The 23,250-nt window shown below is 43.2% G+C and overlaps 1 protein-coding gene across 1 annotated transcript; it reads left to right on the top strand.

Moving 5' to 3' along the window:
• Positions 1–812: 812 nt before the first annotated feature.
• Positions 813–18,443, top strand: fam193a (family with sequence similarity 193 member A). Its single transcript, XM_061092098.1, has 23 exons — positions 813–1,183; positions 3,260–3,334; positions 4,890–5,132; positions 7,028–7,203; positions 7,300–7,467; positions 7,883–8,129; positions 8,271–8,395; positions 8,562–8,709; positions 8,816–8,890; positions 8,988–9,062; positions 9,152–9,264; positions 10,116–10,358; positions 10,495–10,651; positions 10,823–10,969; positions 11,450–11,728; positions 12,091–12,313; positions 12,753–13,058; positions 13,526–13,805; positions 13,907–14,093; positions 14,250–14,489; positions 14,611–15,511; positions 16,927–17,008; positions 17,435–18,443. The coding sequence occupies exons 1-23, from the start codon at positions 968–970 to the stop codon at positions 17,526–17,528; spliced, it is 4,800 nt and encodes a 1,599-aa protein (XP_060948081.1). The 5' UTR covers positions 813–967; the 3' UTR covers positions 17,529–18,443.
• The last annotated feature ends 4,807 nt before the right edge of the window (positions 18,444–23,250 follow it).

Raw genomic sequence — 23,250 nt, 5'->3', positions numbered from 1 at the left:
GACAGACAGACAGACAGACAGACAGACAGACAGACAGACAGACAGACAGACAGACAGACAGACAGACAGACAGACAGACAGACAGACAGACAGACAGACAGACAGACAGACAGACAGAGAGATAGTATGTATTAAATAATATTTCCCCTTTTTATTCTCAAAAATATTCGAAAAGTAATGACATTATATATTATTTTGGGACATTTTCAGAAGTCCATGTTTGAAAGATACCCCCGAGAGAACTTGAAAAATGATGAGCAATAAAAGAGTGAGGTCAGCTCACAACAACTTTCTCCTTAAGTGCTACTAACATATCAATACCATCAACACCCATACATGCTTTAATTTATCAAAAAGGGATGTCTGGGGTTTTGTTCAAGAATATTCATAGGAATTTTGAAATGAATATTTATACATTCACATGAATTGCTTCTATCTTTTGCTCTCAGCTGTGAAAAATAGTCTCCATGAACTCTGTGCAATGTCAATAACAAGAATCTATCAATCGTGCAGCCTCCCTAAGGAGACAAGGCTCAGTGACGTATTTTAAATCACTTCTCAAAACCCATATTCATAAACTTTGGCTGTTATTTCTCTAACATGCTCTTGTCTGCTTTTGCTGTCAAATCCCTTTGTAAACTCTCTGTTTAAAAAGTTGTATATAAATAAAGTTCAATATTGTTGTTTTTATTGAGTGCCAAAAACTCCATTTCCCAGAAGCCCCCGGGTGGGATGACGCAGAGTTACGTCGCAACGTAAGCTGAAGCCTGGCTGAGGCAGCCCAGCCGGCGGCCATATTGGAATCTATGAAGTCGGCTTTACACTTTGGTTCCTGAGCGTCTGTCGGTTTTGGGGAGTCTCTAAATCGCTACCCCGGAGTTGTACCCGAAGCCACTGCGCCTGGCCTCCCGCCCGAGACCCTGCCAAGCCCGGACGGCAAGTTGTCTCGCCTCTGTCCCGGAAGAAAATGAGTCCAACCGATGCTAAACGAGGGGCTAAGCGCAGGAAGAACAAGCGGGGCGGTGGCAGTAGCTGCAGTGCTGTCTGCAACACCAGCGGTGGCAAGGCCGGGGTCGCCTCGGCCCTGGGCTGTGCGGGAGCAGCAGCACCTGCCTCCAGCTTCCTGACGCCCGGGAGCACCGGCAGCGGGACTCTGGGCTCCATCACGGGCATTAACGGAGAGGTAAGGGAGCCACACTGCGGGGAACCGGCGCTTGACAGACCGGGGGCGAGCAGCGAGCAGCGCTATCAACGACACAAATCTGATCCAGGCCCGATACCGATGCGAAGGAGGCAGCTAGCTCACCAGCCTGGGCAGCGTAGGGAGACATTAACTGGCTTAATTATCGCTAATGCCGCTGGCTACGCGTTGTGGAGCACCCCAGCTAACTAGCCACCGCTAACGCTAGCTGTGTAGTTAGAGCAGCTCTACCATGTTATAACCAACTGCCGGAAACACAAGCTAACGTCGCCCTGGCCCTGGCTGCCCCAGCGTTAGCTCGACCACAGACATCGCAGCCCCAATCGATTGCGAAGTTTTAACACCGAGAAACATTATCCAGAGCCGATATCGTCCAGGAAGGTGGATATTACATCGGCCCAGCCACGATTATTCTCCGGGACCATTCGCTTCAACACAGCTGGTCCACAAGCTGCTATTTCACAGATAAACACCAATGCTAACCTAATGCTAACGCTCAGGAGTACCAACAAACTGCAGCTCCCATTGGGCCTCAGTGTGTTGTCACAAGCTGACCTTCCACTTTGGTGGTGTTTATTTATTTTGTGGGTAATAACTTAGTCATGTTGACCCGTAGATAAAGTCAACCCATCCGTAAACAGAGGATAGCAAAGTTATCTGAGCTGTTCTGTGTACAGGAGTGAAACGGTTCTTCAGATCAACGGTTCAGCTCAGACATCGGTTTTTTTTCTATCAACGGTTCGGTTCTGACGTGTTGTTTTTCTGTTTAGTTCTCACATCGTTGACCTGAACGTTCCCGAGGGTTTTAACCATCTCCAGCTTAATGAAACCAGTTTACCTTCCACCACAGGCGATACCATTCGGTCTTGATCGTACCAGTGACATGTGACACAGATGAGGTGTAATATTTAGAAAAGCGGCCTCAACATTAGGAATAGTATTATCATACTTTAGCGAATAACATTCATTAGACAGTTTAATAAAACGAGTAATGTGACATTATTAATGAAAGCACACAGGTGGCACCTGCATTTTGTAGTTCCGTTAAATCGTAATACAAGATTGTCAACAAATATCATGATATTAATCCAGTTTCAGAACCATAACACCACCAGTATACACCGAATAAGTTAACACCAATACACAAGCTTGCATTGACACTATGGAATTAACGCATGTCAATTCAGAAGGCATTTGTTTTGATTTTGAGTTCATCCAAAACAAAATCACAAATACACCCTAAGGTTGTATAGTTGTGAGGCATGGAGGTGAAATACGAGTTCCCTATGTGTCTGTGTCAAATTACTGTGCTTATTGACCTTAAAAAACACACGTGTATGTATATGTAGAAATAGCCAGCCTCATTATAAATATCCATATATATAGAATGTCTTGATCATGAAAATTTGTTGGATAAGGAAACACTATACTCAGTGAAATGCTGTACAGTGTTCAAATGACGGATAGCTTGTCGTCACAGAGATCATTCCAAACTTTAAACTGTATCGACAGTATACAGCTGATCATCAACTGCTAAATTTAATTTAAAGTTTGGGATTTTAAACTTGTGTGTGCAAATGATCAGAAAAGCAAACAAACAAACAAACCTGGAGACCTTGGACACAGTGCAAACCACCAGGGGCCAGTGAGAAAGTGTTCTGTTGTAATTTGGGTGAAGTTGCTGTCATATGAACAATAGTGAGTCATAATTACTTAATGCTTGCATATGAGTCTACCTGTTGTGTACTGTAGGAAATTACCGGCCCGACTCTTGCATATCAATCCTCTTCTTTGCATGTGCACGACACTCCCAAACAACAATGAAGCTCAAAACACATATGACTCCACTTCACAGAGTAAGAAGTTTGCAACATGATTCCATAATAAGCCCACGCTCATGTCATATCAGCAGTAGATTTCCAACAAAATCATTAATCTCAAGGGATGATTGACCCTCATAGAATGTCCTAATATAACTTTTCATAACTTTAATCAATCAAGCACATGAAGGGAAAGTTGTTACCTCGATGTAAACATTGAGTTGTTTTCCTCTCTCAGGTCAACATGAACAACAGTGTAACACCGCAGTTTACAGAAGGACCAGTGAACGCTGACTTCTCCGGAGTCCTTCAGGTAAAATTTATACTAGCTGTTTTAAAAGTTCACACAAGGCCACTGAAAAGTTTGTCTTCCGAAGCTGTGCCCGAATGTAATTAACGTACGGATGCCAAAAGTCTATACACAGACACTTTGGAAGAACAAGCACGCTACAAGACTTCGTAATTTCCTTAAAATGTATTTCATTGCTTTTTATCACAGAATTTAAAACAGTCGTTATCTGAAATGACAGTTGTCGCAAATATTAAGCAGATTCAGTACTGAGGAGACTTTGCCCAATGAAAAGTTGTGTGTTCAGCAGCAGCAGGATGACAAGATGCTCCAACATTTGTGTTTGGACTACATATTTGGAAGATGATGGGCACCAGTTCCATGATGTAGAAGTATAGTGACGGCCCGCCCTGCATGATCAATTACAACACTACAGACGTGTGTAACACTGTTAATACAGTGATGATCACTCTGAGGCAGTTTTCTCTTCGCATTCAGTCAAATTTCAACTGACTGTTATAAACTTAATATAAAACTGAACATAAGAAAAATGGATAAACAGAAAACCCCCCAGTCTGTTTGACAGTTCATACCAAGTGTTCACAACTGAACTTGGTCAAATATGTTGTCCTGTTGTTTACATGCAAGTAATCAATAAGCCTTCAGCTGTGTTCTTGTGTGTATTGCTTGTTCACAACAGGACTTAATACTAAGCTCACATGGTGAATCCAAGAATTCACCCCTCACTTGTTCAAAATATATCATGTGACTTTTAACCTCAGTTACCTTCTGTTCGCTCCAAATAGACCGGGCAGACAAAAATTATAAATCGAAAGAAGAAATGAATGAAACAGTCAGGATCTTGTTTTTAACTTAAGATTGGATGTTTTCTACCATCACACTCAATAAATCAACCATGAACTATTTCAGCTCTTCTCCCTGCCCGAGTTGTGCGGTGTTCCAAAACATCATGGCAGACAATTTCGGGTGGGGGGGGAATTGACCCACGTTTTCTAGATTAGTGGTTTACTGATCGGGCTTTTTGCTGCAGCAGTGATTCAGTCACAAAATACCCCTGCAGGAGGCGAGGGTGAAACCCACAGGAAACTGACACACTCGGATATCCCACAACCTAAGTCTGTACCTGTAACATGTTACTGAAGTGGTTTAAAGTCAAACCTCTTTCTACCTGGCACACGCTGTCGATGTTAAATCAGCTTATTATGTGTTTGTGCCACCTTTTGTTTCCCTCACTGAGAGGGTTGTGCATTAAAAGAAGGTTTCAGTGTTTGAATGGACTGCAGCAAGGTCGTTGAGCCACTGTATCCAGAGTGCAATGGGTTCAAGTAATTGTGTTACTTAGCCTAATATATAATATATAGAATATTCTGATCAGTCTGGCAGCCATTGTCAACTTAGCCTAAAGTCGCATCAAAAAAGAAATGTGTGGACCATTTTCATATAGTCAGTTTTTCTTTATATTATGCCTTTATCCGTAATCACAGAGTAACTATATGTAACGCTGAAGTGGCCGCGTATCTTACTGTGTGTTTTTCTTTTTCTGCTATTCCCCCCAAAGACCCCATTCACGTTCGGCTTGAACCAGCGGGCGCCCTACACGGCCGGCGACCGCTGCCTCTTGTGTCGATGTGAGCGCAAAGACGGTGCTGTGCCTTCCGAGGCAGGAATCTCAGGCCAGAATGGTACGGCCCAGCCCCCCAAGACGCCCAGTGCCCTCCAGCTGCCTTTGTGGGTGTGCTCCGACTGCAGGCGCACAGTTGAGAAGGAGGACCGGCACACTGCTCTGGAGCAGTCATTGGGGGTAAGTCACTGTGGTATAAAGCATTTAAGCGTCTTAATTGATTGATTGTTGGCTTCCAAATAGGAATATGTTTGTGTCTGTGGTGAAGGGACTATAAGTTGTCTGGTTCTCTGTGCTGGTGCCACATTATCTGGAGTTTAACTCTCAGTCTGCCAGCGGATGGTGTCAGTCTGGTGTTCGTTTGGCACCTCTGGTACTCCGACAGAAAGGTCCAAACAGATGCAGCAGCTGTGGCTGTAAAAGGAATGTAATGATGGACATCATATCATTTAATCTTTGGACTTGGCTTCATGTTGAATTATGGCTCGATTATGGTATCTAGGTCAATTGTGCAAACACAGTGGATCAAACACTATATACATCAAACACATACAGTAAGATTTCATTGGATCTTCTACATTCCTTACTTTGTTTCCCTCTATTTGAGATTTCCTCTACACATAAGCACATGACTGTAAATACCCTCTCAGACCTGTGCCATAAGGCTCTCTGGGTAATATGTCCTCATATAAAGAGCTTTTCTATGTTACAGCACACACTATGTGCACAGCTTGTGTCTCTGTAAGGATATCGCTCATGTCACAGCAGACATATCCAGCTGGAACACAAACTGACTTTTCTTCCTCTGGGTTGTGATTTTGAGGGTGTTCTTAATGCTAGTAATTAATAAGAGTTAAGGTATTTCATAGTCACATTTTTAAGTTTTTTAAGTATAGCCTCTAAACCTTGCTCACCCCATAATTCAAAATGTTTTGCCATGTCGGCATAAGCTCCTGGATTAATTGTGCTTTACTGCACGTTTGCACAATTCCTAGTGAAATACTTAAAACCAGAAAAAGTAGCATAACTCCAGTTCTTTAAGACTTCATGTCATTGTATATGTTACACCCTCGAGCTGGTTCAGTTCCTATAGATGAAGCTTTATATTAAGGATTGTCAGGTATGTGTGGGGCTTTAGTTTCCTCAGTGGTCAATGTTTGTGGCTCGGCTGGTGAGCTTGGGTTTGGTTTCCTCCTTAATGTATTGTTTCATTGCATCCTCACAACAGGGAGGTCACAATGCCGACACACAACATCATGGCCCTGTAGTAAACGAGGACAAAGCACTGCAGAGCTTTTACTATGAAGCAGCTGCAGAAAGTTTGCTCCAACAAACAGTTTGAACATTATTATAGCTCAGACCCGGCCCCTGAGCAGTGATTTGATCAGAATTCACTCAGGATTCATCAAGCTTAGTTAGTCAAAGCTAACGCTGGTAATTCAAATTTAGAAACTGCTTTATGTGAAGATTCTGACAAATTTATAAGAGCTTTTGTTCCTGATGGTTATTTTCAGATATTTCAAGGAAGACAAGGATGAAAAGATGAAGCAATTTGTGAGAGTGTGTGTTCTTTCACATATGCTTTATTTGGGGCTTTCTGTAGTTTCTAGAGCTTTATCAATGTGCATTTCTGGGGGCTAGTGATACAGATTTATTGATATATCAATAAATCTGGCAGTCCTTCTTATGTCAATATCAAACATTTATGACAAGAAATATAATTTAGTCTATTTGACAGTTAAGTAATAAACATAAATATAAATTACAACAGAAATACATATACAATTCTCTGCATTGTTTATTCTGTAAAATAAATAATTTATATGGACACGTACTAACAAACATGGATACTTGTGTGTGCTGATGTCTGTGAAAGGCTCCTATTGGCCAATTTGAACTAGCCAACCTAACAATCGATCCGGCTGTAGTACTGTAGTCATTCCCTGTGCATGCTCATCATATAACACGCTGTCGCGGCATTTGTATACGTTTCCGTAAAGCTTTGCTCACTTGCATCTGGAGGAAACTGAAGATTGTTTTGTATCTCAGACTGCTGTTTTTCATATTTCACACAGAGTCAGGACTTCCTTTTGCACATGCCTGTGGGTAATGGAAACCTGGGCCAGGAGGCAGCCACAGGGGACAGACTGACCACTGCTGCGCCTACACTACCCATGCTCCCGGCCCCGAACCTCACCGCGCCGATGCCTGCTGACACCGTGTGCAGCTGCGAAGCCTGCAATGAGAGACGGTCAGTTCTTGATTGATTATCCCTGAACTAAATCTAAAGTTTATTCTAGACTGTGTCGCAATAAAATCTTTAATCGTGAATTGTCTTGCATTTCAGGGAGATCTCTGCTGAATCGGAGCGGGAGTCGCAGCAGCTGCAGAACCACTGGTCGGAGGTTCGCTACCTGGTGCGCTGCATCTACCGTCAGACAGGAACGTCCCTAGCAGATGACCACGACCAGCCCCTCGAGAGAGACCAGGACGGAATGAAGGAACTGGTGGACAGGTAAAACAACTAACACAGCTCTGCTCTGCCTTTAAATAGCCTCATTCCTCTGTTTTAATGTAGTTATCCACTAGGGGTAACTATTGCACTGCAACAGCCTTTTGGGGATGTTTGAAACAAGCTGCTGTGAAACCAAACAATGGCCTGAAAGCAGTGATGTCAACACACTGAAACTACTGCCGTCTTTGCTGTAATTGGCTGAAAGGTTAAAAGCCCCATATATTATTTTGTATTAAAACAATATGCTGGGCCATGTGATGATTCACTAAAGGAACAGTGTGAACTGTAGCTAAAACAACCAAAGGGGGTTTAAGGAGAGGAAACGTGGCTTTTAAACAATTTATTTTTACACTCCGCCCGTTTCGATTTCTAGAACTATTTAAAGACTTACTGTTTTATTTCTTTCCACCTGTAGACTCTGTGAGAAGGACCCCTACCAGCTGTATCAACGATTGGAGCAGCAGGCTCGTGAATACGTCTTGGAAATGAAGGTGCGGCTCCTGAAGCACCTCTCTGCAGGCTCCAAGACTGCGGGACAATCGGGGACTGTGGCTGCAGCCCAGGGTCCTCCTCAGGCCCACCAGTTCCTCTCCCTGCTGCTGGAGGAGTACAGTGCCCTCTGTCAAGCTGCGCGCACCATCAGCAGCTTCCTGCTCACCCTGGTCAGTCTGTCCTTTGGTGCAGCCAGAGATCTTGTGTTTGTTGTCCTGCAGGTGGCGCCAAAGAGCTCACATGACTATGTTTGAGATCAATCTTTGTAACTGTTAATGTTTAAACTGTGAACTAATCCTTTTTTCCCTCAGGAGAACGAGCACCTCCAGAAATTCCAGGTGACGTGGGAGCTGCACAACAAGCACCTTTTTGAGAATCTGGTGTTCTCTGAACCGATCTTGCACAGCAGTTTACCTGCACTGGTTGCACAGCTGAAGTAAGACAGAGTTTTTGTTAACGGAAAATTACTGTGACTTAGCAATTCATCATTAGAACTTCTTTGCTACGTTGGAGCCAAATTAGACTTAAACACATTGAATGTAGTTAAAACAGTGTCTTTCTTCTATTTGCTATTTGGTCAAATTTCCCCCCTTTTTTTCTAGACACGGCACAGCCTCCCACGATTCATACAATGAAGACATGTACAGGACCTTGTTAGACAGCTACCAGCAGCTACAGCAGCAAATGGCCTCTGTGGCTGCTGATTGGCAGGAGTGTGAGAAGAGGATTGATGACTATGTAGATGAACAGGTACACACATTCAAGTTGGTAATAAATGGATTTGAAACTGACAGTAACGTCAGGTTCTTGATAAAGATGCAGCGATTAAAGGTGTGAGGTTGTGACCCTTCTGCAGCTGCTTTTTAAGGTGGAGGGGCAGAGTCTCACCAACCAAAGAACAGAGCCACACAAGTCCTTGATCAGCAAAAATGTAAGATTTTAAACTTAAATCTAAACAGTATTAGCTTTACTTTCTATTTCTGATGTGTCAAAGTAAATGTTTGTTTTTATTATCAACCCATTTTCAGACTTTGAAGACGAAGCAGCGAATGCTGAAGGAAGACTGGGAGTTCTTTAAGCAGAGGAGATTTATAGAAGAACAGGTGAACAATAATAAGAAGAAGCCATCATTGATTATTTATTTATACATTTCTTTGCATCATAGCAGATATTGATTTTGTTCTCTTAATAGTTGCCCAACAGTAAGAAGTCCCCCAGCGCAGACAACAACTTCACAGACACTATGAGGATGCTCTCGTCTCGTCTGAGTATTCCAGACTGTCCAAACTGCAATTATCGAAGGAGGTGAGTTTCCAGGATTAGCTGTCGTGTCATTATCTGCCCCGGGATCAACTTGCATCCAGTGAAGTCAATTTCTGACTCAACTACAGGCAACATTCTGCAAGTATGAAGTCAGTGGTTCACAGAGGCAGGTGCTCCTTGCAGACTGTGGTTGAATGAAATCAGCTATCCCTAGAATTACTCAAGGTCTAAACTGGACTCGTAACAAAACCTTTGAGATATTTTTGCACACAGGATCTTCTTCTTGTGTTTCCTCTATCACTCCTGCCTCAGACTTTTAGTGATGCGTATGAGTTTTCTTCTGGAATGACAAACATAATGAAAGTAAAGAAAGAAACCGATGCTGCCTTTACTAACAAGGGAGAGGAAGTAAATTATGTTCAGTTTGTGTCGAATTTTCACTTCCTTAAATCTTTCATCCCTCACCTGTGAGTTGACAGGGAATTGACCCTGTTCTCAAACTATATGTTTCTGTTTCCCCGAATGAGTGAAATCAGAGTGTACAATATGTGATAGCATTTTAAATTTATATTAAAATTAACAAACCTTTGACAAGTTTGGGACTGGGTTAATGCATTTCTCAATTTATTGTATTGGCAAAATACTTACAAGCATAGAGCACACCTCTGTTAAGGCTTACACCATCTCTCGCCATGTTAATGAAAGTGGGGTGAAAAATTGTGGAACTGCCGTTAATCTGAATCCACAACCAGATTTTGTGTGTTGTTCTTTGGGTCGTGCCCCACCCCTTCAGTTTTTGAGTATTCTTGCTGAGAAACAGACAAATAACGGCAATGACAGCATAACCGTCTTGATGGAGATAATGAATCACCATCGTCCTCCCCGACCAACAGGTGCACGTGTGATGACTGTAGTCTCTCGCACATCCTGACATGTGGCATCATGGACTCTCCCATTGCTGAGGACCTCCACATCAAGCTGCCCCTGCCAGGGGAACCGCCCCAAGATTACATGGCAGAGGTTCACCCCCCCAGCCTCTCCTCCGGCAGCTCAGCATCAGGCTCCAACTCCAGTTCTCCCATCACCATCCAGCAACATCCACGGCTCATTCTGCCTGAAGGGGATGCCAACACTTTGTGAGTCACAGTCCCAATCATAAAGGTTTTTTGGCACACGGTTAAGTAATCTCATAATGACGTAGCTTTTCTGATAAACAACGATTTAGCTTCTTTCACTTCCCCGAACCTCACGACTCATTTCTCTCCGTTTTAGTATCAGTGATGATGACGAAGTGCCTCCGTTGTCCAGTAAATTTGGGGACATCTACCCGATGACTGGTTATGAAGGAAGCAGTGTTGTGACCGCTGCTGTGAACGGCCTCCACGGTGACATCAACAGAGAGGGGGGAAACTTGGCACTTAAGCCAGGGGTGAGTTCTGTATTCTAGTATGTGACTTTAAATAAAATCAAATATTCCCTGCTTCCCTTCCTGGATGATGAATGTGTGAGTTACTGGTAGTTCAGGAATTTTTTGTGTACTATTCACAAACTATTTCCTAATTCATTCCTCTGTTTGTTTTTTTGCACGTTTTCCTCCCAGTCTCCTCACATTACCAGCAGTAGTAGTTCATCAGAGGGCGATGAGGAGGAAGCTGATGGTGATGTTGGGGGGGAACCCCCAGGGCAGCAGGAAGAGCTTTCCTCAGGAAAGACCATCAGTCCTCCACCTGCTTACAACCACCAACAGGTATTCACACACTTTCTTTGTCATCATTTCACAAGAATGTAGTGAATGTAGCTTTTGTATTTACGTAGGATGTGTTTTTGAGAGTTAAAACTTTCCGATAGGCTTGATATAACCATACATTTTCATATCATTGCAAATTCACAGACGTAAACGCCAACGCTGACATGTCTGTGAAAGGCTCATGTTGTCTGATTCTACTGTTGAGTAGAGAAAGCCGTCATCAAATGTTTCCATAGAATCATATTTGTCTTAGTTAGCAAATTTTAGACAATTTGACTTGAGGGACTTTTAGCCTATTCTGATAAATGGAAAATGTGTTGTAAGATTAAAAAGACAACAAAATCAAATCCTCATCTGTAAATTGGTGTCTACTGAACAGCCTAGAAGTGGAAAATGTCTTTTAATTTATCATGTAACGGCATACCCACGCTCCATAGTAAAACCACACTACCTGTTGTGAATCTGTGTGACCGCTCTTAGGTAGAACAGGTCCAGCATGCCTGCGAGTGCCACGTATGCAATCAGGATCCCAACTCCTCCGCCTTGGGCCTTACCACATGTCTGCCCCCTAGTCGGCTCCACGCTGCTCCTCCCCCTGCGGTCGGACACCAGTTCTTCACAGACACCAAGAGTCCCCCTGCGCACCCTGCCCTCCACCTCTACCCCCACATCCACGGCCACCTGCCCCTTCACAATTTCTCCCGGCCCCTCCTGCACCCCACACTCTACCCACCCAGTCCTCCTCTCACACACAACAAGGTGAGGATCGCTCTTCAGCCCATTCATCCATGAGTCTCATCGGAAATTATTTGATTGCGCTTTTACTTTTTCTTTTTTTTTTAGTTTGTAGACTGATACTTAAAAGTCACACAAAGGGAAAATGTATTCATTTCCTCATCACTGGAAGATTTTGTTACAGTTCCAGGAACAATACTACGCTTAGCTGCATCTAGTTTCACTTTGTGTCAGAGTAATTTTTAATGTTTGCCACAAGGGGTCAGGCTAAGCCAAGTCTAAGATAAGTTAAAAATGATCTAAAAGTGAATTGTGCATCAGCTCAACTCTGTTCATCTTATAAACCCAAGCTTTGTTTTTATAACTACTGTCTTTTCTTTCTAAAGCCTCTACCCCCAAACCCTACATCAAGCCACTCAGCGGCCAAGCAGCCAGCCTTCAGCCCATCACTACCAGAGCACGTCTACCAGAACTGTTTTGGCGGTGCGGGTGGAACGGGTGACTGGAACAGCTCGCTGCAGTGCCTCTCGCTTAAGTTTGAGAACCTGTGGGATGCTGCTGTGATGAAAAGCTGGAATCCATCCGTGCTGTTGCCCGAGTCGCTGCCAGGTGAGCCACTCGAATTCACTTACGCCGCTTTCAGACGTGCACTATGGACATTTCCTGGATCACTTCCAGAAAGGAAGAACACTAGTGTATGAGTCACTTGCTCCGGATATTTTCTGAGAATTTTCCTGCCAATCCCCTTGTGAAATGTGAGTGAGACCATTTGAGATTGCAGCATGAACATGTCAGGAAAGTTCAGCGAGCCAGTGATCCAGTTGATGACTTTGGTGATAAATGCAGAACTGGGGGAAAAAAAACTAAGCATCCAAATATCTCAGGATGAAATGGAGGTGTCAAACATTAAGAAGATGCCAAAGAAAGTTTATACGTCACATCCAACCTCCTGCCTGAATATTCTGGACAATTTCCTGTTGCTCTAATTGTGTCTGACTGGGACAATCACAGTTTCACAACATGCCTCACATTTGTTATTAATCAACAGGTGACATGCTTGGACCCCCCCTCGCCGACGTCCCCCTCCCTCCAACGTCATCCATTGGCTCCCAGGGGGAGCACCCCTCACTACCCATCCCTCTACCTCCTTCCTCGTCCTCATCTTTGTCGTCATCGTCATCATCGTCGTCGTCATCCTGCTCCTCTTCAGAAGCCAAAGAGCAGAAGAAGAGCGGCGCCAAGAAGAAGTGTCTCTACAATTTCCAGGATGCCTTCATGGAGACCAACCGAGTAGTGATGGCCACCTCCGCCTCCATGTCCTCTGTGTCCTGCACTGCCACCACTGTCCAGTCAAGTAATAACCCATCCATCCACCTAGCATCTAAAAGACCCAACTCTTTAGGTAATATAGGAGGGTAGGACCAGTGCTTAGGTTTGTATAGGTGATTGGGCTTTTATTGATTAACTAAATCAGAGGTGTGACATCCATCGTTTAGCCCGTACAGGAAAACCTTTTGCAAAGTGAGTTGTTAGTTAGATTTTTCACTCTCTCTGTGACGTTGCATGTAATTCATTAACAGTCTCTTGCAGACTCCAGCAGGATAATCATACAATGTTCTGTGATGGAAACTTTCAAGTCTTTTTTTTACCGTATTCGTAGATTAAATATGGATAAAACGTGGGAGGGTTGCATGATGCCAACTGTCAAGGCCGTGGTAGCAGCTACACTCGTGTGGCTTAGAAAATGAACTTTACTTATTGGGCCATTTCAGTTTGACATCACAAAATGTGTCTCATTCAGTGCATCTTTGTCTCCTCCAGATGATGTATTTCATAATCTAGGTAAAGAGGACCACAGGCAGCCGGCTGCAGTCCCCCCAAGAACCGGCTCGACGGGATTGACCTCCCTCCCTCCACTCTCGGGTCCCACCCTTCCCCCAGCACCCACGCATCTCCCCACAATGGCATCACAGCCCTTTCCAAAGATGGCTGCTCCGGCTCCAGACTTTGTAGAAGCCCACCAGGGCTTGTGTCTCCCGCCTGCAGAGCCTCCAGCGTCCTTAACAGATGGTCCTGTCAGTGCCCCGCCCAGTGTCTGCAGGTAAGACGGTAATGAAGGCTGATAGGTGGGAGCGATGAATTTGTGGTTTCATATGAAAAAAGTATCTTTTTGGCACCGTTTTGAAATGTGATTCTTTTCAGTGATCCTGACTGTGAGGGCCATCGCTGTGAGGGGAACGGGGCGTACGAGCACCAGCCGTATGATGGAGAGGAGAGTCAAGACGAGGACAGTTGTTCCGAGCATAGCTCCTCCACCTCCACGTCCACCAACCAGAAGGAAGGAAAGTACTGTGACTGCTGCTACTGCGAGTTCTTCGGGCATGGCGGGGTAAGACATACATTTATTACCATGTAATAAATCTTTGCAGACAGATTTACATTCTGCGTTCTTGAAATAGACATTTAGTGAATCATGGTTTATTAGCTTGAAGCTATTTATTGAAAGTGTTCTTACTGCTCACATCTCCCTCTGTTTTTATCGCAGCCCCCAGCTGCTCCTACCAGTCGAAACTATGCAGAGATGCGGGAGAAGCTGCGCTTGCGCCTGACAAAGCGTAAGGAGGAGCAGCCGAAGCGAGAGGAGCAGCCGCCAGTGATAGAACGAGATGGAGGGGTGGAGGACCACAGGCGGGTTGAGGACCTGTTACAGTTCATCAACAGTGCCGACAATAAACCTGCGTCCAGTTCTAAGGCAGCAAAACGGGCCAGGCATAAACTAAAGAAGGTGAATGTCCCAATTAATTCGAAAAAAATCAAAATTAAGATCATAAACTGCTGGTTATCATGCACCTGTCTTTTTGTCAAACCTAAGAATTTTGGTGTTAAAGTGTGTCTCTGTGCTTCAGATGGAGGAGAAAGCTCGTCTGGAAATAGAGGCTCGTGAAAGGGAGGAGCAGCTTCTGTTGGAGGAGCAGCAACGGCGACAGCGGCAGGAAGAGGAAGAGGCGGCCCTTCAGAAGGAGCTGCTCCGGCTGCAGGAGCTGCAGCAACATCGTGCTGCCAAGAAGAAAAAGAAAGAGAAAGCAAAGGAAAACACTGCACCCCCTCAAAACAACCCACAGCCCCTCAAACAGACAGCTCAGAACGTCCTAGATAATCTTCACAACGGAAAGTCGCAGCTGCTTCAAACCCTCATCCGCCTCCCGCACCAGAGGGAGCCCAGATTTGAACCTGTAACCCAGTCCCACACACAGCACAGCCCCAAACGCACCAGCGACAAGGCGTTCTCCGCTGAGGCCAACACTCCAGCTGCCCTGCTCAACGGCACTTCAACCTCTCACCTCGAGGTCAACTGCAGGGTCAAGGCCAAACAGTCTGCTAAGGTGGCCGCCTGCGAGGCCGCAGTAAAGAAAGCAGCGGAGTTGGCCAAGTGCACGGTTGTCACAGCAAAGCTAATGAACTGCAGCGCCCCCCCCACTACCACAGACACCAAAGCAACACAGATCAGACCCGCTGAGGCCCTGGCTCCGCTCCCTCCCACTGAACCACGGAGGGAGGACAGGAGTCACGCCAGAAGTGCGTGTGGAAAAAGGCAGCAGCCACATCACCCCCCACACCCCCTGACTCACACAAAGGAAGACAGGAGAAGTCCACCTGTGTCCCACCCCTCCCCGTCCCCCCCTCCAGCCCCCCAGCCGGAGCCCATGCAGCAGAACGGCAAGCCTCCCTGTGCAGAGTCTCCGCAGACCAAAGCCAAGGCCAAGAAGAACAAGAAGAAGAAGGGGGACAAGACCAGCAGCTCAATAGGTTGGTGTTCCCAGTGTTCCCAGTTAGATTTAGATTTTGAAGATTCAGGCGAGTGTCAACCTTAAAATAGCAAACAGTAGTTTTGTCTTACAGGAAAACTCACATTATTTATGTGACGGCTTAAGTTTACTAGTTGTGTAGTTTATTTTTTCTTTCTGGGGTGCCAGCCAGGGAGAGCCCTGACAATAATTGATTTACAGTAATTAACTAAGCCACACAAAGGTTATTCTCACATATAACCCAAAAGGAAACTTATCAAAATATAAATAATCCAAAACCAATGATATGACTTTTAACGATACATATTGTAAACACACAGGACATGTACAAGTATTGAATCATGAGTCTCTTGTTTATTTTCTATGAAGAGACGTAAACATAAAATAGATCCATTCGAAAAACAATACACAAACTCCAACAAAAAGAGTCCACTTCAGGATATGTCCCAGAAAAATTGGAAATATGTCAAAACTCAAATAGTCCACATCCAAAAAGGGATGAAAATAATGAAGCCTACACATTGAAGGCTTCAGTGGAAGCGTGGCTCAATCACTTTGAATGGAGTGACGTCATGTGTTGCCCAACTGCATTGTGGTTCTGACGCCTCATTGTGTTTGCACTGTGTGTGGTAGAAGTGCAGACATCAGCCAATCAATTCGTGTTTAAGAAAACGTTCAGGCGCAGGCACTAGCCAATCAAATCCAAACATAGGTCCTGCCTGACCTCAAACATCAAAATGGGAGAGAGAGTTGACAGAGGCAGTCAGAGAACCTGGCATGGACAACTAGCATGTGAGGTTAGCATGAAAGCTAGCTATGTTGTGTAGGCTGAGCGTGACACTGATTGATTGTTGCCGTTATGATCAGGCACATTCACTTTTAAGTGTTAGGGTTAGGAAAGCAATGCCTACCCGACTGTGCTTTGTTTATCTCACTTTCCTGCTGGAACACCATAAACATCGTACGTGACATGATAACTGAGGGAAAGTGGAACTGGCCTGAAGAGAACTTTGACCAGGAACAGCCTGACTTTGTCTGCATCACGTTTCCTATGTCCTCACTCTGACAGCATCATCAGAAAATGGGTGCAAAGTGCAGATTGCATTGCCCGTTTATTGTCACAGCTTTTCGCAGGAAGCATGAGAAGTCACCTTCAGTAGAATTTCTTTGTCACATAGTGGTGTTGGATTGTGTTCTCACAGTGTGGCTATATTGCAGCCTTTCCACTGACAACATGCTTGTTGTGAGACCACAAATAAAATCTAATAGTGATTTTGAACATCTGAAGCAAAAATACAATTCAATGTCCACTAGAATATATTTGATTATTCTTTAATAGTTCCTTTCAGAGATTGTTTTCATTATAGACTTACGACATATGATCTGTTATCATGAGTGTGTTTTATTTGCTTTCAGATGACGTATTCTTGCCCAAAGACATTGACCTGGATAGCACTGAAATGGACGAAACAGAGAGGGAAGTGGAATATTTCAAAAGGTGCGTGTATTAAAGTCGACAACTTTTCCTAATACTCACAGGATGTGCGTGAAATCTTTTCTGTTGACGTCTATCTTAGCGTTACCTTGTGGAGTGTCTGACCACTGGTAGCGCTGTTGTAACAAGTCCCTGTTAAGTTTTTATGTTACACAAAAAATGGATAAGCATCAGAAGAGTTTCCTTTGTTTTAAACTCCTCTACTGACGTCTGCCATCACAAGATTCAAATCTGCTTTCCTTCCCTAAATATAAATCTTATTGGGAAATAAATTGATTCATTATATCACTTATTAGAAGAATACACAAAATGCCCTTTGTGAAAAATGAACTGTGTCAGTTTACATGAAATTGACAGAGTAACTTAATATTTAAAAGTGAAGTTGCCAGTTGCCAGCTCCTAAAATCAAACTCTTTTCTTTCTCCTCAGGTTTTGCTTGGATTCTGCTCGACAGACCCGTCAGCGAGTTTCCATCAACTGGTCAAACTTTAGTTTGAAGAAAGCCGCGTATGCTGCACATTGAGGGTGTCAGTGGGGACAGAATCAGTACCTTAACCCGAACCCTCACGCCCCCTACCCATCCCTTTACCTCCACCACAGCTGTTGTCCTCCCAGAACTTCTCTCCTGCTGTGCCCCAAAATCACACCCACGCTGCCTTGCTTTGTTCTTGTCACTGTGTGGTTCCAACACAGGCCCATCCGGACGGATCCACCCGCAGAACTACAACCTAAAAATGAAAACGACACAAAAAGAATCACAAAAATGCTACTTTACATCCGGTTAATTTTCCTTGCGTGCTTGTGTGCTTTTAGCCTGAGTTGGGCATTTCTCTTGACTGAAAAAGCCATGGTCTGAAATTATTTTCTTATACTGGCCTCACTGTAGTCAAAAGATGCTTAATATGTCTGGATGGTTTCCTTCCAAAAAAAAAAGAGACAATGGAAACTACGGAGAAAAAAAAGAGAAATGTAAAGAATTAAAAGCTGTATTTGAGATATTGTGGCTTACTTCCCCATCGCTTCCCCCGTTCCGAGCACGGCATCTCATCCACATGATTGACAAGGGAATGGGCTTGGTCAGCTGGTCTCCACTCCCTCATCCCCTCCACCACCACCACCTACACCCTATTTCACACAGAGGAGGAAGGCGTAATACTTGACAATGTTCTTTTTTGGTTTTTAAGTTCTGTTTAACAAACTGTTGAGTAAAAGTGTACAAGTTACAGTTTTTGTTTTCTTGATTTTTGACCTGTAGCCAGCTTGTATCAGAATACTTTCAGAATGAAATTGAAAAAGAACAATACTCACACTATCAATCTGTTATAGAGTGTATATTGTATTAACACTGAAGCCAAACTGGCTACTTTTAACATATTGTTAAGTAATATTAAATCGTGTCTTTCTTTTTTGAAAGATGGAATACAGTAGTATGGCAGGATCATGTGTCTTGTGTCAAACCTCATTTCCTACACGCAGCAGATACACAGAAACTTAAAACCACACAGACCTAGTTTGACCTTTGGGGGAAAATATTCGGATTTCAAATTCAATATCTGCATGAAAAGAACATAGAGTAAGTTGCTAGTTAGCTTAGCACCATGGCCGTATTTACCTCCTAGAGAGCCCCAGGGGCAAGGATTTTGTTGGTCCCCCATTGACCACACACACATGTCAGTTTAATATTTTCCCCCAGAAACCAAATATGACTAAATAAGTAAATCAATAGAATATTGACACTTAATTGCTATTTATGAATCATTATTTTTTTAAGCAAACATACACCTTCTCATGTGAATATTTTTTTTCTGTGACTAACTCCACCTCAATGGGTTTTTCGAACTGTTGGTCAAACAACTCAAATCATTTGAATATGTTCAGTTGAGCTTCAGGGAATAATTCCGTGTTTTTCCACTATTTCCACACTACTTGATAACTGAGCAGCACTGATGATTAATTTAAATTATAGGTCCTGACTGTAGCCTTACTACTAGTCATGGAACATTACCAGCTTGTCCTAGTTTTTCTGTTTGATGATTAATGGACACTGAGCCAAAAACGAAAACCCTTTAGGAGTTGATTGGCTGCTGTCAATTTCCTTTTCCTTCAAATCAAATTATGTCGACCAAATGATAGGAAATGAACCAGGGGCTTTTTGGCCTGGTCAGAGTCTTGGGGCCCTTGATCGTTTCCTGTCCTCTGTGGTTGATAATTCAGCTCAATGATCAGAAACCGGTGGGAACATGTAGCCTGTGTCCGGGTGAAAAAAAAAAAGGAAATGATAAATTGACCCCACAACACACAAAGAAAGTACGCTTAAGTTTTTCTCAATGGATTGAACAGAGGATTTTACCATTTGACAGTGGTGTTGAACTGAGTCACTGTTCCCAACCTTTGTGCCGACTTCAACAGGCATTTAAATTGACCGTGCTATCAATCTTTTCATCTGGCTAACTCGGAAAGCACGTGAATACGCTTATTCCGAGAAAGTCTTGACAAGTGAGAAATTCATTTAAATCCTAATGCTCTGGTAAGTTTCACGTACTGTTTGCACTAAGGCAGGAATTTTACCCTTTGTTGTCTGCGGCTACACAAGGTTGCAAGGTGAGTCACACCCTCAGTTGCGCGTGTTCCTTTTGGGAAACCCACTAATTGACAGTTACTATCGATGCAGTGAAGTATGTATGTAGATCCTGAGGTTCAGTTTCAGACGTGGAGTATGTTAAACATGAAAAGGGGGCAGCTGCCTCAAAAGCCATTTACCTGTAGAACAGTTTTTTTTATTTGTTGCACACGAAATTCACGGGGAAAATGAAATCGAGGCAGTTATGAAATCAAGTACATTCCCTCTGGGTGAAGCGAGTGAGAAATGAGGTCAGCTTATCTAGATGTAGATGAGTTAATACTTACCCCCTCACTGTGTACAGCAGCTGAGGTGACTGTTGAATGTTTTTCCACCAGTTTATTTTAATAAAAAAGAAGCATATGACATTTAAAAAAAACTTTAAGTAAGTTATGAATCACTGTTGATCCAACCTTTCAGATTTAGACTGCTAAATTACACTCAAGTTAATAGGTATAGGTGTCATGATTGAATTCTGAAGAACTAATCTTGATTTTAAAATAGTTTATCTAGTTCACATCTATTCTCACAAAGACATAAAGAGATGTCCAACATTTCAAGATGTAAAATATTCCCACATTTTCATTCTTACTTCATAAACAAAAACTAGATGGAAGTTTTTAAACAGCTCTTGATTTAAAAAAAGGTCACAATTTTGTAATTACATTTACAGTCAAATGGATAAAAGTGAAGAGGAAGTGAGTAACAGGAAAGTTCTTCTCAGTGATCGCTTCCTCTTCACTTTTCCAGGAGACTTTTTTTTTTTTGCAAATGAAGGGATTTCACGTCCAAAATTTACCAAACTTTACAAATTTGATGAATGGGTAAACCTTGCCCGTGTTAAGAAAAAGACAAAAGGTTATGGTTAGCGAGAGCCGCCAAGAGCAGATATGACTCATAATTAATTTCAGGTTTGAATGACAGTCTGGCTGCTCGCTCTCAGTCACCGGTGATGTAAGATCGGATCTGCCACATTTAAGCAAATGCCCCACAAAGCTACGCAAATGAGGACAAGTCAAAATCACCGAAGAATAAAAGGTCGTTTGTGCGCCGTGATCTAAATAAAACAAAAGCTTGGCACGGATTTAAATGTAGAAAGATAAGAGAGACACTTAACTTCAACTCAACTCTTTCCCCTTAGTGGACTAAACATTTGCCTCCGAAGAAGTTCCCTAAAAAAATCCCTTTGTGTGTGTATACGTTCAGACAGAGATCCTTGTTTTGAAATGTGCTGTAAAAACGTCCCTGGCTGATGAGTTAAAACACAATGGTGCACTCAGAGGAGTCAGACAATGACAGGGGAGAGCGCCAATAGGATTATTAAAAGGGATCAGAGCTGCCTTGTAGCTTGTAATCAGAACGCTGATCTTTTCATTGTCGACTGCCTGGAGCACTTTAGGATCACATACATTTCCTAGGATGGAATCTCCCCCCTCTTCTTTCCTGGCTGCAATCCGCCAATGGGCTGTTTTTGATCGCTGAAAGCTTGGACTTCCTCACAGAGCAGACTTTAAAAAAAAAAAATAAGTCAGCATTAATACCAACTATCACAACCAACATACAAGGATCTGTCCAAGTCGACAGCGCTCCGTTTGCATATGAGCTTGTCTGCTTTTTTTTGGGAATTCCCTCGTGAAGGCTGGAATTTCCCGTTCTTGTAGGATATACACAAGATTAAAGGCCGTGTTTATCCATTCTGTATTTGTCTGGATAAGTGTCTTTCCCTCTGTGTTAAAGTATATGACTGCGACTTCACTACATCCTGATGCTTTGAAACCTCTTTGCAACAGGAACTGCTCCACCGCTGTCACCTGATTTTTCAAATTTATTCTCCGTCTCTTCAAAAAAAAGTTCCCAGACACTCAGGTGGGGACTTGTGACCTATTTTTTTTTCCACCCTCAGATTGGTGGGTAGAGTTCAGTCACTTAGACCCTTTTGTAAATGCGTAGGTGTGCGCTGGGGGAGAATCCCTGACAGATAGATCACGGCCTTTTCGAGGCCCCTGTGTTCTTCTGCCAATGTGCATGTGGTTGACTTATAGACAAGATACTCAAGTTTCCCCTCAAAGACAAAATTAAACTTGCTCATTTGTGGGCTCGTGAATTACAGAAAGGCTGGTGTGTTCGAGTAAATGAAATAAAGTGTTTGAAACTAATTCGGCCACAAACATCTCCCCAAGTTAACTAATGTGTGTTATCACTGTAGAGAGAGGTTATCACAGGATGATGCCACGTATCAATTGAACACTCGGAAACTTGAATAATGTACAAACTTTTATTTTGATACGTGAAGTTTTCATTTTCCCCACTTCTTATTTGCTACCATCGCAGAGTTGGATGAGAAGATTGTCGGTACCGTAAATATAAAGCTATCGCTAGCATTACAGTTAGCTTAACATGGAAACAGAAAGTAAAACAGCTAGCCTACCATAGCTCTGTAGTTCCAAAGTCCTCCTGTAGGCTTTACACTAGCTAAAAGAATACTTACTATCTTCCTTGCCACAGACTTCTGTCGAGTTCCATTGAAATAACAGTATAATAATAACGTATTTCACGCATACTAACCCACACGTCCACAGATTAATTGGACAGTACTATGTGTACGACAGATTTAATAACATAAGTGCTAATAAGAAGTCAAATTACTACGTTAAGTACTGCTGATACACTGAGTGGCCATCTTGGATTTAGAAGTCGGGGGTGGGGAGGTTCCTCCGACCTTCCGATGGAATCGTGATGGGCTGGTGCTAAGTTTAGCTAACAGAATGATTAGTATCTTTATCAAACAGACGAATAGTATCAATCTCATTTGCATATTTCCCCAAAATATCAAACTTTCATTTAAAGAATGAAGTGAAGCTCTTAATCAGCTTGATTTCATTTGACCTGGGAATATAACATTTGGTTTATTTAGTATTTCAAGCAAATCATTCAACTTTATGCTCAACAGGAGCTGCTTTGACTCTTTTAATTCATATCTGTTCCTTTTAAAGTTATATAGTCTGACTTTAAACACGGTGCTCTGTGATCTGAGAACAATGCATCTGAAGGTGTGCATGTTCCCCCCCGCACGCAGAAGCAACCACTGTTGTTAGGCTGCATCTTTTATATGCACTGCAACTGCCTACTTCCTTTTTGAACAGGGGATGTCCAGCTTCCTGTGCTTACTACACCAAACCCCATGACAACTGATTCACCCAGCACCGCTGCGTGTCTGTCAAAATGATACTTCACAACCACGGAGTGCAAAGTTTTGTTTTCAGTCAGCGTCTTGTTTGGAGGCAGTTGTTGAGGGTTGTGTATATATAATGTTGGCTGTAACTCGAACTACCGCGCCCCGGCAGTGTTTGCTTCAGCCACACAACAGCTGGGAATCTGGCTGTCACAGTACAGCGTGCCCATTCAGGCAACGCTGGGAAGGGGGTTTCCACCATGCACACACACGTGACACAGATAGACGCACAATAAAAGACATACACACTTAAATTAAGTAGCGCACACATTTCCGAGGTCAGGCTGTGATCTGCGGTTACAGCTCCAGGCTGCAGACTGACATGAGAATTTAAATACGCCACAGCAAAATGAACATTTAAAAAGGTATATAAATCACCATGAGCTACAGAAG

The sequence above is a fragment of the Limanda limanda genome, chromosome 2 (genome assembly GCF_963576545.1).
Source record: "Limanda limanda chromosome 2, fLimLim1.1, whole genome shotgun sequence".
Classification (NCBI taxonomy): Eukaryota; Metazoa; Chordata; class Actinopteri; order Pleuronectiformes; family Pleuronectidae; genus Limanda; species Limanda limanda.
Note: the sequence above shows the minus strand (reverse complement) of the source record. Positions and strands in the feature narration are given on the sequence as shown.